At 44.9% G+C, this 14,314-nt stretch overlaps 1 protein-coding gene across 1 annotated transcript in view; it reads left to right on the forward strand.

Annotated features, from left to right (window-relative positions):
* The window catches only part of PAPPA (pappalysin 1), a 179,142-nt gene that overhangs the window by 90,749 nt on the left and 74,079 nt on the right, over positions 1 to 14,314 (forward strand). Inside the window, exons 8-9 of the mRNA XM_076355185.1 lie at positions 1,843 to 1,971; positions 3,585 to 3,676. Coding sequence (XP_076211300.1) covers positions 1,843 to 1,971; positions 3,585 to 3,676 — 221 coding nt within the window. The remainder of the gene's footprint in view (positions 1 to 1,842; positions 1,972 to 3,584; positions 3,677 to 14,314) is intronic.

Below are 14,314 nucleotides of genomic sequence, written 5' to 3' on the forward strand. Positions count from 1 at the left end.
CCATCTTAATAAGTGGATTTATCTGGGAGTGAAATCTAGAGGAAACCCTCAGTGTTATACAACAGTGTGTGTTTGGCCACTTAAGTTACTTCCTATAATTGTATATTTTTTTTTCAAAACAGTTGTTTTAAACAGGTCCCAAGGGCAGAAGTTTGAAATTTTTCACTTTGATTGAATAAACACTCTTACCAATATCTGGGCAGATGTCTCCCCAATCTGTAGGTGAATTAAGATACTGTTTGTGCTACATGAACTCTCAAATTTAGCTAGTTGGAGCTACAGACTATTGCCGACAGGAGTCAGGTGAAGAAGCGATGAGAAGGCCAGTGGTGGTGTGTTTTCCTTCCACTGAGTTTCACTCCCCTTTTCAAGTGTGGTAACAAAGAATCAAATCCCAGTGCTGTTCACGTGCAATTCATTCAATGACAGTTATTTTGCAGGCATAGTATCCATGAGAAACAGCTTTGTTGTAAAATACAATGTGTGATATTGGCGTTTACGTCATGCTTGTTAATTTAAGGAATGTTGTAAGGAGATACTTATTTCACAAACTTGAAGATTTCAGTAACTACAGTCCGTTGATACCTACTTCAATGGCTTTGACGCTCTGTGTAGTAGATCTATCTCTTCGTAGTGCACACTTCATTAATACATGCTTTTTGACCAAGTTCCTGTGACAAAGACATGTATATTACTGTCAGTAATTGGGGCAATATGAGCGTAGTAAGTAGAGGACTGGCGTGGGTTAGGAAAGAGCTGGGTTGTGTTACGGGCTCTGCAATTAGTCTGATTGATGACTTTGAGCAAATCATTTTGCCTTCACCACTCCGTGGCTTTACAAATCGGCACAACGAGGATAACGGTAACGGATTTCTTTGTGGAATGTTTTGAGTTCTGATAATGTAAAAGACATTGTAAGAGAGCTAAACGTTTATATTAGGCTTATATTATTTCTGTATTGCATACAAAAAATTATTGTTCAGATGCACAGGATTTAGGTAACGATGGCTTTGCATAAATATGTAACAGTTTGCTAATTCTTTCTGTGAATATTTCGATGCTAATACCGTGATCCAGTGCTGTGGTATGGATCCTATTTTTTGCGCTCTCCTGGAGAGGAAGAAACCTTCTTTTTAACTCTACTGTTTTAATACCCGTATGCAAAGTGGATAACTTATTTATCTATCACTGAAACATCCCCAGTCCAATTCTGTCTTAAATCAATAGGCAAATTCCCACTGGCTCCAGCTGCAGTTGGATGGAGCTCAGGGCTGTTCAGGAAGTAATCAGTGTTTACAGGGTATTTTAAGTTCCTTAAATGAACTATGCCACAAACTTGCAGGTAACGCTGTCCCTGACGTGGAGAGATGGGAGCAAAAGTGTCCAAGGCTAAACACGGTGAAGCACAGGGCTGGTTTCTCAAATGCTGCAGTGCTGTCGGTAATGCTGTTACCGTTTCCCACTGCCCGTGGTGAGGACTGATACACTGCCATGGTGTCAGTGCAATGCCATCTCTACAGCGGGTGTAGCTGTAAGCAGCAACACACCGAACTGCATGATTTTCGTCAGCAAATAGTTTAGCTGTCAAACAGTCAAGAGTTGCACCTATTTCAGAGCTGTGCATAAATCAAGCGTGGACATAGGTAGCGCTGATTGTGCTCACAAGAAAAAGACACCCAACCAAAAATTAATCCCATCAAAACGAGGTAGGAATATTCTGAGGACCTGATTGAACTAAAACGTGCTTTTTTGGCAGCTAACCCCCATTTCAGTACCTCCTTCTCTGCCCTTTGCTACTGCCTTTGTTGTACCAATCGCTTAATATTTCCTTTTGTCTTGCAGGGAACTGAGCGATAGGACCACATACACATACCAGGTCGTCATTGTTTCTGGGGCGGAGGAGAGCGAGCCTTCCCCCGTGCTTGTGTATATCTCTGGAAGTGGATACTGTGGAGACGGGATTATCCAAACGTAAGTGTGGAGCGAGCAAACAGATAAATCTGGGCACATCTACTCAGCCAGAATCTGAGACTAGAAAGGAATTGATGACCTCTGATGTCTCCTTAGTTTAGGCCGGCTCTCATCTGTAGATAATGACTTGTGCTTGATGATTACCAGGATGATGACATTTAATTGGAACTTAGGCCCTGCTATCCTGGCACCAGTAGATACAGACAGAGATACAGATAATGGAGTCCAGACAGCAGGATCGATATGAAAGTACGCTATATGCTGTTTATGCTGTTTGTTCGTGTATCCATATCTTTATACACGTATATGACATTTCCTATATGGAGCTGAAGTAAGTGCTGGAAAAATTCGCACAGCCTTTGATGCTGTCCTTACACGTGAAGTCCCATGTGTCTGGCAGCTGGTGGACGGGGTAAAACCCCTGCCACATGGTAGGCCAGGTTCCTGGTGCAACCTCTTGTTTGACTGACTACCGGAGCTGGGATGCATTTGGAGGTGATAGATTTGGCCTCTGAGGGAGAGTGCTTGGAATTACATGTTCTCAATCAGCTGCTCTCACCGGCTGCCAATCCCCAGACCACTGAAATTGTAGAACAATCATTCACAACTATGTTAGGGTTTATTCTTTTACTATGTTGGCCCTTAAGGCCACCTGCTTCAAAGCTTCCTGGCATTAGATAATTTAATTATTTAAACGATGGAAGTAACAACAAGCAAGTGCTTAATCCAGCCAGTATTATTTTCTTGAAATAATGCTGATCAGCAATCACATAGTACAACTCTGTCAGATGATATACCTGGCAGCAAGTATTTGCAGGATGAGGCCCAACAGGCAGGAAAATCAAAGAGAATCAAACAACATATGAATCCAGGGCAGTCTTGGAGAGAGAGGTGGAGAAAGACAGATTAATTTTGCTTTCCATAACTTTTCTCCTACTGTTATGTTTGCACATTCCTCAAACATCACTTGTGGCTTTGCAGCAAGCGTCGAACAATAGCTGAGCTGCCTCAGGAGCGAGCAGGAACCAGACTGTGTCACAGCTTGGTTGGTTGTGGCCCCACTTGCAGCTGTGGCAGCCCCTTTCTCATCTGGTTCACACTCTTCTCCCCGCACACTGCTGCAACCATGCAGGCTGGCGCAAAGCAGGACCCCGTCCCCGACACCACCTGCTCCCTGTCAACTGCTCTCCTCCAAGTGCTATCACCTGGAATAGCCCAGCACCAGGCTTTTTGCCTTGTTATTCCCATGCTGGGGTCACAGTCTGGCCCTTCCAGATTTAATACAAAGAGTTTCAGAGATTCCTGTTCTCTTTTTCCCCACCTGCTGAGTTGCAGCCACACCAGCTATGAAGGAAGTTGCTCATATCCTCATCAGAGAACAGCAAGTGGTATCCACATGTGCAGGAGAGAAGTGGCCAGGCAAGCTCGTGAACCAGGAATGATGAAAGTCAGGGCTGGGGGAGAAAGGGAGAGGTATTTTAAGGGTCGGCACACAAAGCCCCCGTACTGGATTTCAGGTCTTTGGGGTTCCGCAGAGGGGTTGCAGCAATTGTTGGGAGGATGCCATTTGTTGACATCTGACTCCTTTTTGCATGTGTGTGCCCTGCCTACAGAGACTTGGGGGAAGAATGCGATGATATGAATAAGATCAACGGTGACGGCTGCTCCCTATTCTGCCTGCAGGAGTTATCCTTTAATTGCATCGGTAAGTCTGGCTCAGAGCCCTTCCACTCACGGTGGGCAACAACTCTACGCAGAGTGCGAGGAAAAAACCAACAGTATTTTCAGCATTTCCAGCCGAAGAGTTGTCATGGAAGAGAGAAAAAAAGGTGGAATTTGTAGGTTTGAAAGGCAAACATATCTTCCCAGCTTCTGGTCATTTTGATGGGAAATTGGTTCTGCTGGCTTTGAAACAGCCTGGGACTTAAGGCTAAGTCAGCCATTGTGGGACTGATCCAAAGCCCATTGAAGTCAGTGGGTGGTTTTCCACTGGCTTCAATAGGCTTTAGATCTGGCTACGTGAGAAGACATGAACTGATTTTTTCTGGTAAACAGGAGGAGGAGTGAAAGGGGAAGGGACTGAGACCAGAAGCAAGTCCAACTGAGGTCACACCTCCTTTGAGTTGCAAATCAATATCTGAGGATCAAAGATCTAGCTAATCCCCTTTTTCAGAGGTGAAAACTACTTAATCAGATTTCATTTGCAAGCCTGGTTTGCTCTGATTAGCAAAACCTGTAAGCACAATGGCCTGAAGATGCTCGAGCTATCGGGGATAGCAGGGCTGCAGTTGTGAGCTTTACATATTAAACTCTCTAGGAATGCTGGGGGCAGAGAAGGGAAATGGAGACCCAATTTACGCTGCACCTTCTGTGGGGTAGCCCTGCGTTGTGGGATTGCATTTCCCAAACAGGGCTCAGCGAGGTCTGGGGAAGGATGAAACATGCAGAGCTTCTGAAACCAAAGTTAATGTTTATGAAGGGTCAGCTTTTTCTCAAGAGGTTTTTATGAGATTCCTTATCTGGACTGACCAAGCAAACACTCTGTCCCATCTAGTGATCCCATGCCTTCAGCTCAGGTCATCAGTCCTAAGCAGATAATATAATGTTGGCAAGACTGAAATTTGCTCTTTTTGGCAAACGGACGATTCTCTCTTATGCCTGGAGCAACGTATAAAGGACCTCACAGGCACCATGTTTCCCTTGGGTGGTAAGCTGGGGACTGCTTGTCTCATCACAATGCCTACTTTTTTACTTCAGCATCCCACGCTTTGGGACTTGAGGCCTGATTCGGCGATGTACTTATTTACATATTTACATATGTAAATTGCTCGGTTGAAATCTGAGAGTATTTATGGTTGAGGCTAATTGTGACTATTGGTGGTCTTGAAGTTACATTTGTGTTTCAAGTAACTTGCTGCATTAGAGCCTCAAGCACTGAAAGATATTAGTCATAATATTTTGAAAGTGAGATAAACACTTCTGCAAATGTTTCGGGTTCTCCAAAAGTCAGGCACAGTGTGAGGCTGGTTCCAGCAAGGGTTCGGGTTGGAGCTGTATGGTTGCATCTGTGTCACCCTGCTCGGCAGCAGGTCTGAGCTCCTTGGTCCGGGACTGTACTTTGACCACATCCCAGCATTACGTTAGGACATGACCCCTCGTGTACACTGGTTCTCAAGGAAGCTGGGTTGTGTGGGCTGGGCAGGAGCTGCATCATGCTCTAAGTAAATCCCCGGACAGGAGTAAGAGTGGGGTGTCCCAAGCCTTGGACCACACAGCGATGTCCTGCCAGGTGGGTGCAGGAGCCTGCTTTATGCCAGTGCACACATTTATCTCCAGGACCAGCAAGAGGGCTGGTTCAGAGTGTGGAAAAAACCTGTCTGACAGCAATATGATTAGAAAATGAAGCAACTAAGACATACACACAGATTTTTCGCCACCATTACAGAGGAAGTGATTTTTCGGATTTGCTTGTGTTGAAAAGGAAAGGGGAATTCCAGAGGTAAAAAGTTGTTTGTTTTGCACGGGCTTTGGAAGGTCGTGGTTTTGCACAGGTCCTGGATTACAAAAGCGAACGAAATCAAATTGTTTGTGAAATACTGGATATGGGGAGTCACTTAGGTGAATCAAATCAACTGAATCAATGGAAAGGTGCATGGACCCAGACCTTAAAAATGTTTTGTTGCGTGACTGTACAGTTGTGGTGGTGCAACCGTTATGGTGGTGATGGCCTCAGTGTGCACGCAGGGCCTGCAAGGGTAGACCAGCTGCTGTTCCTCTGGGGCAAACACTGCCTTCATCAAGTCCCTAGGAAAGGTTCAGAGAAGGTAATACCTGTGAAACAGGTCCTGTTGGCTTTTATGGGTGCTGGACCACCATGAATTAGGATATCAAGAGCTAGAGAGAAACTGCTGGCTAATCTTTCAGGCAAATGAACAGTGCTGATTTGTATTCTGTTTTAACATATCAAGCATTAAAATCTCACCAGAAAACATGAAGATGTTGGGGAAACAAGTGGCTGTACATCTTACATAATGAATAATAATTAAAAAGAGCAGAAATTCAGCATTCTCCACAATCTAACAATATCAGACTGGATCATCTGCCTTTAGCCAGACAAAAGTCATCTTTGAGACTGGTGGGGTGTTTTCTTGGAAAATACAGAACGCTTGGGTCCGTGTTTGAGGAGCACAGAAGAATAAGTGTAATTTATTTCCATGTTTACAAGGCTAACACATGTCATAATCCTATAGGACAACAAGTAATTATTTCAGACAGTGTTATTTTTGTAGTGGTGTTCTTGTTGTATTATGTAGCTCTTTAGAGCCCCGGGAATCACTCCCCTTCACCAAAGAATTCAGTGAGCCTCAAACACATGTTCAGAGGCTTTGCTGAATTGGGGGCCTCAGGGTTTGATCTTGAAAATGCTTCCTTCCAGGCATGTTTCTGAACTACCACAAGGCATTCTTTAGACTTCAGCAAATCTAACCACAACAGTGAATGCAATGCTTGTCACAAATCGTCTGCAGGATTGGGTCCCACATGGCTGAAAATAATCGCTAAACATTTTGTTTGCAAAGGCAGGGCTGAAGGGGCATCACTGGGGGGGTTCCATAGCAGGAGGTTTGATAGCAAAGCCCAAGCAGGCTTCTTCCTTCCAAAGCAGAGATCATGCAAGTCACCTCACTTGATAGAAGATAAATACAACAGAGTCCGCAAACACCATCAAGCTTTAGATTTAGAGCCATGAATCACAGAATAATTTCGGTTTGAAGGAGCCTCTGGAGGTCTCTGGTCCAAGGAGGGCCAACTTCAAAGTTAGATCCAGCTTCAAAGTTGGAGCGTGTTGCTCAGGGTCATGTCCAGCTGCATTCTGGATATCTCCAAGGATGGAGGCAGCCTGTTTGCAGGTGTCCCTCTGCCTCTCTTACTCGCTTTGCCTTTTAGGATCATGAGGTTTATGGGTTTTATTAATTGGTCCAACTTTCCTTTGAACAAATGGCACAAGGCTCTCAAGACACTTTGCGCTAGTGCCTGTAATAAAATTAGCCTTTTTTTTTTTTCTTCTCGGTTTTGTTTTCCCTCCTCCTCTCCTCTCTAATCAGATAACAGTGGATCAATCTGCTCTGCCATGGGAGGAGGGGTGCAGGGGAAGGAAAGGAGGGAGGCAGGGAAGAAAACTGTGTGGTCTTACTGTCAAGCTGTCCTGGCCTTCTCTGAACACAAAGCCGAGTAACAGAAAACAGATAAGATTAATAGCGCTTTCTTCCTGCAACATGCTGAAGAGCGACAGTGAGATTAATTAATTAATTAATGAAAGCATCTGGCAGTGCTCCTTTTTTAAGTTCTGCGGTACACTCACCCTTCCCCATCCTGAAATTCATCATCTCTACTTTTTTCCCCTTTGCGTAGCGGATTTTGCATATTTTATCTCCTCCGCACACAATTTGGTCCCCCGGGGAAAGTTTCACTTTGCCTTTTGATTTGTAGGAGACAAGTGAATCAAAGTCGTGTCCGCTGTGACTGATGCACCCCTCTCCTACCTCTTGGCTGCTTTTCTTTCACCTTGCTCTTGATTACTCCCGGGATAACTGGTTTTTGCGATTACTGTGGATCCCAGCCAAGTTCAAGCCGACGTGTCCTGTGTAAAACAGGCCCCAGTCATAAGAGTTATGATTTGCAGTTGTGGGAACCCAGAGTTTTTTAGCACTTGATCCATTCCCACCGGACCGTTGAGAAATGGGTGTCCAACAAGCAGCTGAGCACCTTGTCCTTGGTATGCACTCTCCCACACACCCAACGTTGTACACATGCATCTAGATATATGTGCGGACATTGAAAAAGAGCGCTGCTTTCATTTGCATTCCTTTTGTTGAGTGTGATGTGCATTATGCATTGATTTAGCTCGCCAGTGCTGAAGAAAGAGAAGGATATAATAAAAAAGATGCAGAGATCAATAAAAAAGAAGGGAGGGGGAGAGAAAGTAATATGAAAAAAGATGAGTAAAGACTGATAGACACATTGAAACACAGCTGGGAAGTAGCTTCAGAACTTCTATCTACCCTTAAGTTTGCCTGGTAATTTATGGGGTTTTCAGTCGCATCTTATTGGTGTTATTATTGCTACACTTTATCTCCTTTGCTTATAAGGGACTCTTCACTAAAGCCTTTTTACAGCAAAACAGGGCAGTGTTTCCGCTGACTTCCACATGTGAGTGGTCCCACTGAAGAACGTGAATGTTTCAAGTTAGACACACGTCTCTGTGGTTTGTTGGATCAGGGCCTCAGGGAGGTAAAACACAAAGAAAAGGCACAGAGTAGAGGAAAAGAGAAAATAAACGTATCTAGCTCTTGAATTTACCACCGATTTCTGGCATGCTTGAAGCATTAGTCGCCAGTGGTTGTTCAGGGAGAAGTATGATTGTAATTTGACAATGATTCTTAAACATCTTTTCTTTCGCTCCTGCTTGGCCTCAAATGTTTTTTTGCTACCTTACAAATCTGGATCTGTCCTTTTCCTCCTCAGAGGCCTCTCCCTCCAGCTGTGAGCCTTACCTTTGTGGGAGCTCTATCCTTTACCTCTCCCATTATCCATAAATTAAGCATAGCACTTTCCCCTAATCTTATTGTTTGGCGGGCTGCATTGCATTCAGGGAAATGATTAATATTCATGAGGTTGCTATCTCTGTTTGGTGCATAATCCTCTAGGGAAATTGCAGTGTTAAATGAGTGACACAAACCTAATTTTATATGTCTTTTCTTTCCTTTCTTTCTTTTTCCTTTTTTTCCCTTTCTGACAGAGAAGTAATGTGCTTAAAATAAATTGATGGATGACCATCCATATTCATTGTGGGCATGCTTTGAGAGCGCGCCTCGCTCCCATCCTCTCCCCCTCCCTTCCTCGTACCCCTGCACAGGAACACAGCTTTGACTGCCGAAACCACGGCCCCACACAGCAGCTAATGGTGATTTCGCCTTCTTTCACGAACGTTAAATAGGCCTTGGCTGACCCTGCCGAGGGCTTTCAGTAGAACAACAGCATGGGAGAAACCGAGCCACCTTGGAAGAGAAACTCAGCATCTCACAGGGCATCAGTAAGACTAAAGCATTGACTAAGGAGCTTGGGAAAGAGTATTGCTGTCGATAAAGAAGCTGAGATTCTATAGCAGTATTTCATAGCAAATAGCAATGAATTTACTGACTGGGGCTATTCAGATTATATTTGTGTGAATCCTTCAGCTTAAGGCAAATACTTTGAAGCTGACTGTTTCCTGCAGCTCATGGGAGTGTGGCTACATGTTCTAAAATGTCTAAGCACTCATTTGGCAAGTTAGTAATCACAGCATTGTCATAAAGTCTCTTAAAGTGATTTTCAGACTATCATCATTAATAGTGCAATCTTAGCAGGACCAGCTGAGCCACAGAGCAGAGAGCGCAGGCATCTCAGGCAGCAAAATACAAAGGACAGATGCTTTTTTGTGGGGGAGAATGTGGGCTGGAGTGGTATTTGCCTGCATTTTTCCCTAGGCCAGTGACTCCAGCCCAGCTCAATCCAGCTTTGGTTTTTAGGACACAGCTACAATGAGAGCTCAACAGAAGAATTACTCCTTTGCTTGTTGCATCCCTCACGCATTACTCTCTGTGGATCAGAGAGGCTTCCACAGCTGGTCATACTTCCTTCCTTAGAGCATCCTCTGTGACTCGACAGCAACTTGCTGTGCTTAGAGGATGATGCTGAGCACAAGACCTTCCTTTGCAATAACATCCAACCACACGCACAAACAAGCAGTTTGTTTTCCTTGGTGAATGGCACCACTGGGTTTTTTTCTCTTGGGCTCCTTCCCAGCCTCCCAAGCAAGTGGGCCAGGTGTCGAGAAGGGTCACGCTGGCCAGCCTTCTCGTGGTCATAGTGGTTGCTGCCTTGTGTGACAGAAGCCTCAAGACTTTCAGTCGAACAGTCTCCAAGTTTAGCTAATAAATATGTGTAAGTCTGAGGAAATACTGAAATATTCTCAGCACCGCTTTTCTGATTTATCCAACCACCCAGGGAGGGAAACAAGATTAGGTGGGAAGAGGACGCGTGTTGTAGTGCTTTTATAACATGCCTAGTTGCCCGGGGTTGGGGGAAGGCCACATTGGCTCCTGTTAGCAAGCCGCAGAGCAGATAAGGTGTTACTACCACTGCCAGCGATGGAAAATATCCTTTCGCTTAAGTGACAAAGGCTCGTGTTCTTGGAGGTGAAATATCAAATTTCAGTGCCGGGCTCTGCAAGGGAGTTGTAATTGTATCTGTCTGCAGCACGCAGATCAATTGCATAATTATTGTGCTCCGACCGCTATATCATACCAATGAGCCGAGTCACGCCAGACAAAGAACAAGCCCAGGAATGTATTTCCACGAAGCAGCTGAATTACCAGGGACCGCGCTCTGCAAATGCATTATGCCCGCCTGCTTGGTTCAGGAGATGCCCAGACACGATTGTCATATTGTACAGAAAAAAGCCTCCTGCGAGGCCCCTGGATGTTCCACAGTAGATTGCAACACCCGCGTTGCCTTCATTTCCAAGGTGTCTGTTTTATTTCATTGAAGGAAAACGTCACAATTTATTGATATGCAACTTTATTCGGAAAGGTCTGCCCAAGCTCTGTGTAATGGTTTTCCTCTTTTCAAATCAGAATATCCAGGAAGGAAAATAACTCTCGAATATTTTACTGTAGCAGGAAATATCTCTGTCTCTGGCTTCTTCAATATTAAAGAAGAGATTAGCAGATATCCTGGAAGCAGGCCATGTTATTCACTCTCTTCCCACTGAAGCCAAAGGTGAAACTCCCATAGAAATAAATGGAGCAGGTTCTGCGATCGCTCAGCTGCTGGGTTCATGTGATCTGCAGTGGAATTATTTCTCCTTTTGTGATAGAAACCTCTGGATACGTTTCTTCTCATCTGTGAACATAAACACCAGTGCTGGAGATGCCGATTAAGTGACGCGGTGGTAAAATCATGCTTCTGCAGAAGTTGCTGACTTTGGTGAGCCTGTGATTTGGCCCTCGCTGTGTCCGAAAAGGCCTGCACGCCTCTGGACAGACCTTTCAGGGGTTAAAATGAGAAGCTCGCTCTGTTCCAAGAATTTGTTACTCTGAGACAATGCTTCTGCATTTTTGTCCCCCTTTTTTTCTTCTTTTTTTTTTTTTTTCTCGGACGAATAGTTATGTGGCATGAGGCTTGTTATAGTTGGAAACATCCCTAAGTAAACAGCTGAGCTTAAAAATACTCCTCTTTTTTGTCTGGCCTTTTAAAAAAATAGTAGTTATTGCACAAAAGAAGACTATGCTGATGCCAATCACTGTGTTCTAGCTGAAAACAGGAAGGCGCCCCGAGTGTCTGTCCCCAGCACTTTGACCATACAGCTCGGACATTAAAAGCCTCACTGGAGGATGTGCCCTGTGCTACGAACTGGATCTCTCTATCGCTTTTTTTTTTTTTTTTTTTTTTTTAATGAGGTGGAAGGCTGCCTATCACAGATAAGTGTATATCCTGCATGTCTGCTTGCTGATCTCTACCAGACTTCATTCATTTCGCAGGTGATTTTCTAGCCTCACTTTGAACAGGTGACTGTGATGGGGAGTTACCTGCTCATCCAGACCTGGTCTGACAGGCACTTCCCAGGTGCTCTCTAAAGCCTCTGCCTTACCTTCTGCATCCTTTCATTTCTGAACCCCAGAGGAGTGGTTTGTATTTCAATACAAAAGGCTGCCTTTTGCAACTCTACTTGGAGAGCTTAAGAAGCAAGGAGAAATGGAGTTTGCATCATTTTCTGGTGCAACACACAAAAGCCTCAAGATCATTCTGGATCTTGAAGCCCAACTGCACTAGTAAGCAGGCCAGGTCTTGCCGATCTGTTTCCCCAACAAATCCCCCTTCTCCAGGTTGACGGCTGTCACGGAGCATTCAGGGATTCCCAGATGTCACAGAAATTTTCGCTGAAGATTGCCTTTTCCCAAAGCAAGGGCAAGAGAGGGACTTTGGTTTGGCCAGAACATTTTTGTGCCTTCAGTGAGAACTTTGCCAGGGAAAAGGAGCTCAGGCTGCCTGAATGAATACATGTTCCCCGAGTTCAGCTCAGGATCCTTCAGCATCTGTTGTCAATTCCCCAGAGGTGCTGTCTCCTGCTGCCAGGTGCTACGCCTGCAGACATTTTACTGTTCTAGATTTAAGCTGGATTTCCAGGCAACTGCTTTTTAATTTTTTGAAGTCATTTTTCCTTGAGGACAAATCAGATTTCCTTCATGTTCCCTTCCTCCATATCTCCTTCAAATCAGATTCAACTTTGAAGTGAGAAGTCCACAGTGTTGATGAACATAGTCCACGATGCAGGCCATATGTGACCAATATATCACTATGACCTTCACCAGGTCTTGGGAGCCTACAGACCTCTGTGGAGACAAAAAATAACTCATATTACCAAGGCCCTGGATGCATTTCATGTCACAGTAGTTGAGAAGAGAACAGAAAAGGCATTTTGCACCATTATGGAAATAAAGATGTTAGCTACTGCTTCCTAGAAATATACCACTCCTGACACTGCCCTCCCCGGCTTTGAGCCTGTAGGACTCTACGGATTTAACTGAGCTGTGTTCACACCACTGCGGAAAGGGAAGAAGCCTGTTAGTTTTCATTTTGTGAGGGCAATCGTAGGAAGAAACAATCTGGTCGTTCTTTACTTTGCTCATGAAAATGTAAAGCCCAACATGTAACCTACCAAGCATCCAAGACCACAGTAAGAATCAGGAGTCAGAGCTGGTGCTCAATACCTGCGGAAGGAAGAGCCTCTGCTTCTTTGTGGCAGCCCACCCAGGGATGCACCACATTTGGCTGTCGTAGGTTGATGCCCTCGTCAGTCCCCTCACCAGTGTCTGGGAAGGATTTAAAGAAGTCTCCCTCTTTACCATCACTCAGAAGTAGGAAGCTCATGGGCAGGAAAGGTCTTACCCTCTTCTCACCAGCGCTCCCCTCAAAGCATGGCATTGCACGCTTTAGGATGGCGTGTCAGTAGTAGGACTTACAGATCTTCCTTAATAGAAAACTAGGGTTGTAAAGGCACTTTCCCCCATCATTTTTCAAAGCACACTAAAGCAAGCGGGTACGTAATCTTTCAGCCTTTGCGCGAGGTGTCATCAAGCCAGCGAACCCACGCTGCGATGGAGGGCAGGGTGCCGCGACTCCAGGACCAGCGCGGCAGAAGGGCTCATGGCAGCGCAGTTCAGTAAGACTTTGTTAATCATTTAGGCAGTCTCCATTTAATTCAGACATCTCAGTCTCTCCATTCGGTTCCTCCCTCGGGTTTTGCAGACTCCGAGCAGACAGATTTATTGGGGTCTTAAGCATAATCAGGAACAAATTAGCCTCTTTTAGGATCACACACTGGCCTGGATCACAGCTATTCAAAGGCTGCCTTCCCATCCATGTGAGTATGAATTAAGTCATCGGATTGGAGTAGGTCTTGAGTATTCTTTTATCCCAAACACATGATCTTATCAGAAGCCCATTACGTTTATCATCGCATTAGGAGGGAACATTCGGAGCCAGTGCAGGAGTATGTTGCTGTATAAATGTTGTGCTTACTTCAGTGCCTGTCGTGCAAATAAGTCAGTGCTTCAGGAGGGCCAGGGAAACACTGTCTAAACGCATATGCCTAAAATTAGGCTGTGAATTTCTGGGTATGTGTTTGCATCAGTGGGGTGGCTGCACTGGGGATGTGTAAAGAGAGCGTGCATGTGTTTGTGTGTCAATGTTTCTGTCAATGTGGGTGTGTAGCAGGGTGCACTTGGGTGCCGGTGTTTCAGTGTAAGTGTGTATCTGCCTGGGCATATGTTTATAGGCTGAAGGTTGGGTCTTTTTAATATGGTAGGTATTTTCCTTTCTTTTTTTTTTCCTTTTTACAGAAATAAGCCCCTTTTCATAAAATGACAAAGAAACTCTTCTTCCAAAAATACATATTTTCCTATGTTCAGGATTTGTTTTTGAGGATTTTTGATTGCTGACCACAGCCTTTCCAGGGCTGAGTATTTCTGAGATTTCTGCTGAGACTCTCACTCAAACTGGGACATAGTGCTCTGAGGCGGGTGAGCCGCTTAGCTTTATCCTCCTGTTCTTGGGTACAGCAGGGACCTGGCCTATGCTTTGATACGTCTCTGCAGAGAGGGAAGCAGAACAAGAGATGCAGGAGGATAAGGTGAGGGAACCAAGAGTTTGCCTCCATGGCCGTCACAGTTACACACTCGCTCTGCCCCTCCCTTGAGCTGGCCTGTCTCTCCCAGGGATGAACCAGCCACACTGGCGTAGCAGT

This window comes from Aptenodytes patagonicus, chromosome 18 (genome assembly GCF_965638725.1).
Source record: "Aptenodytes patagonicus chromosome 18, bAptPat1.pri.cur, whole genome shotgun sequence".
In the NCBI taxonomy this organism is placed as follows: domain Eukaryota; kingdom Metazoa; phylum Chordata; class Aves; order Sphenisciformes; family Spheniscidae; genus Aptenodytes; species Aptenodytes patagonicus.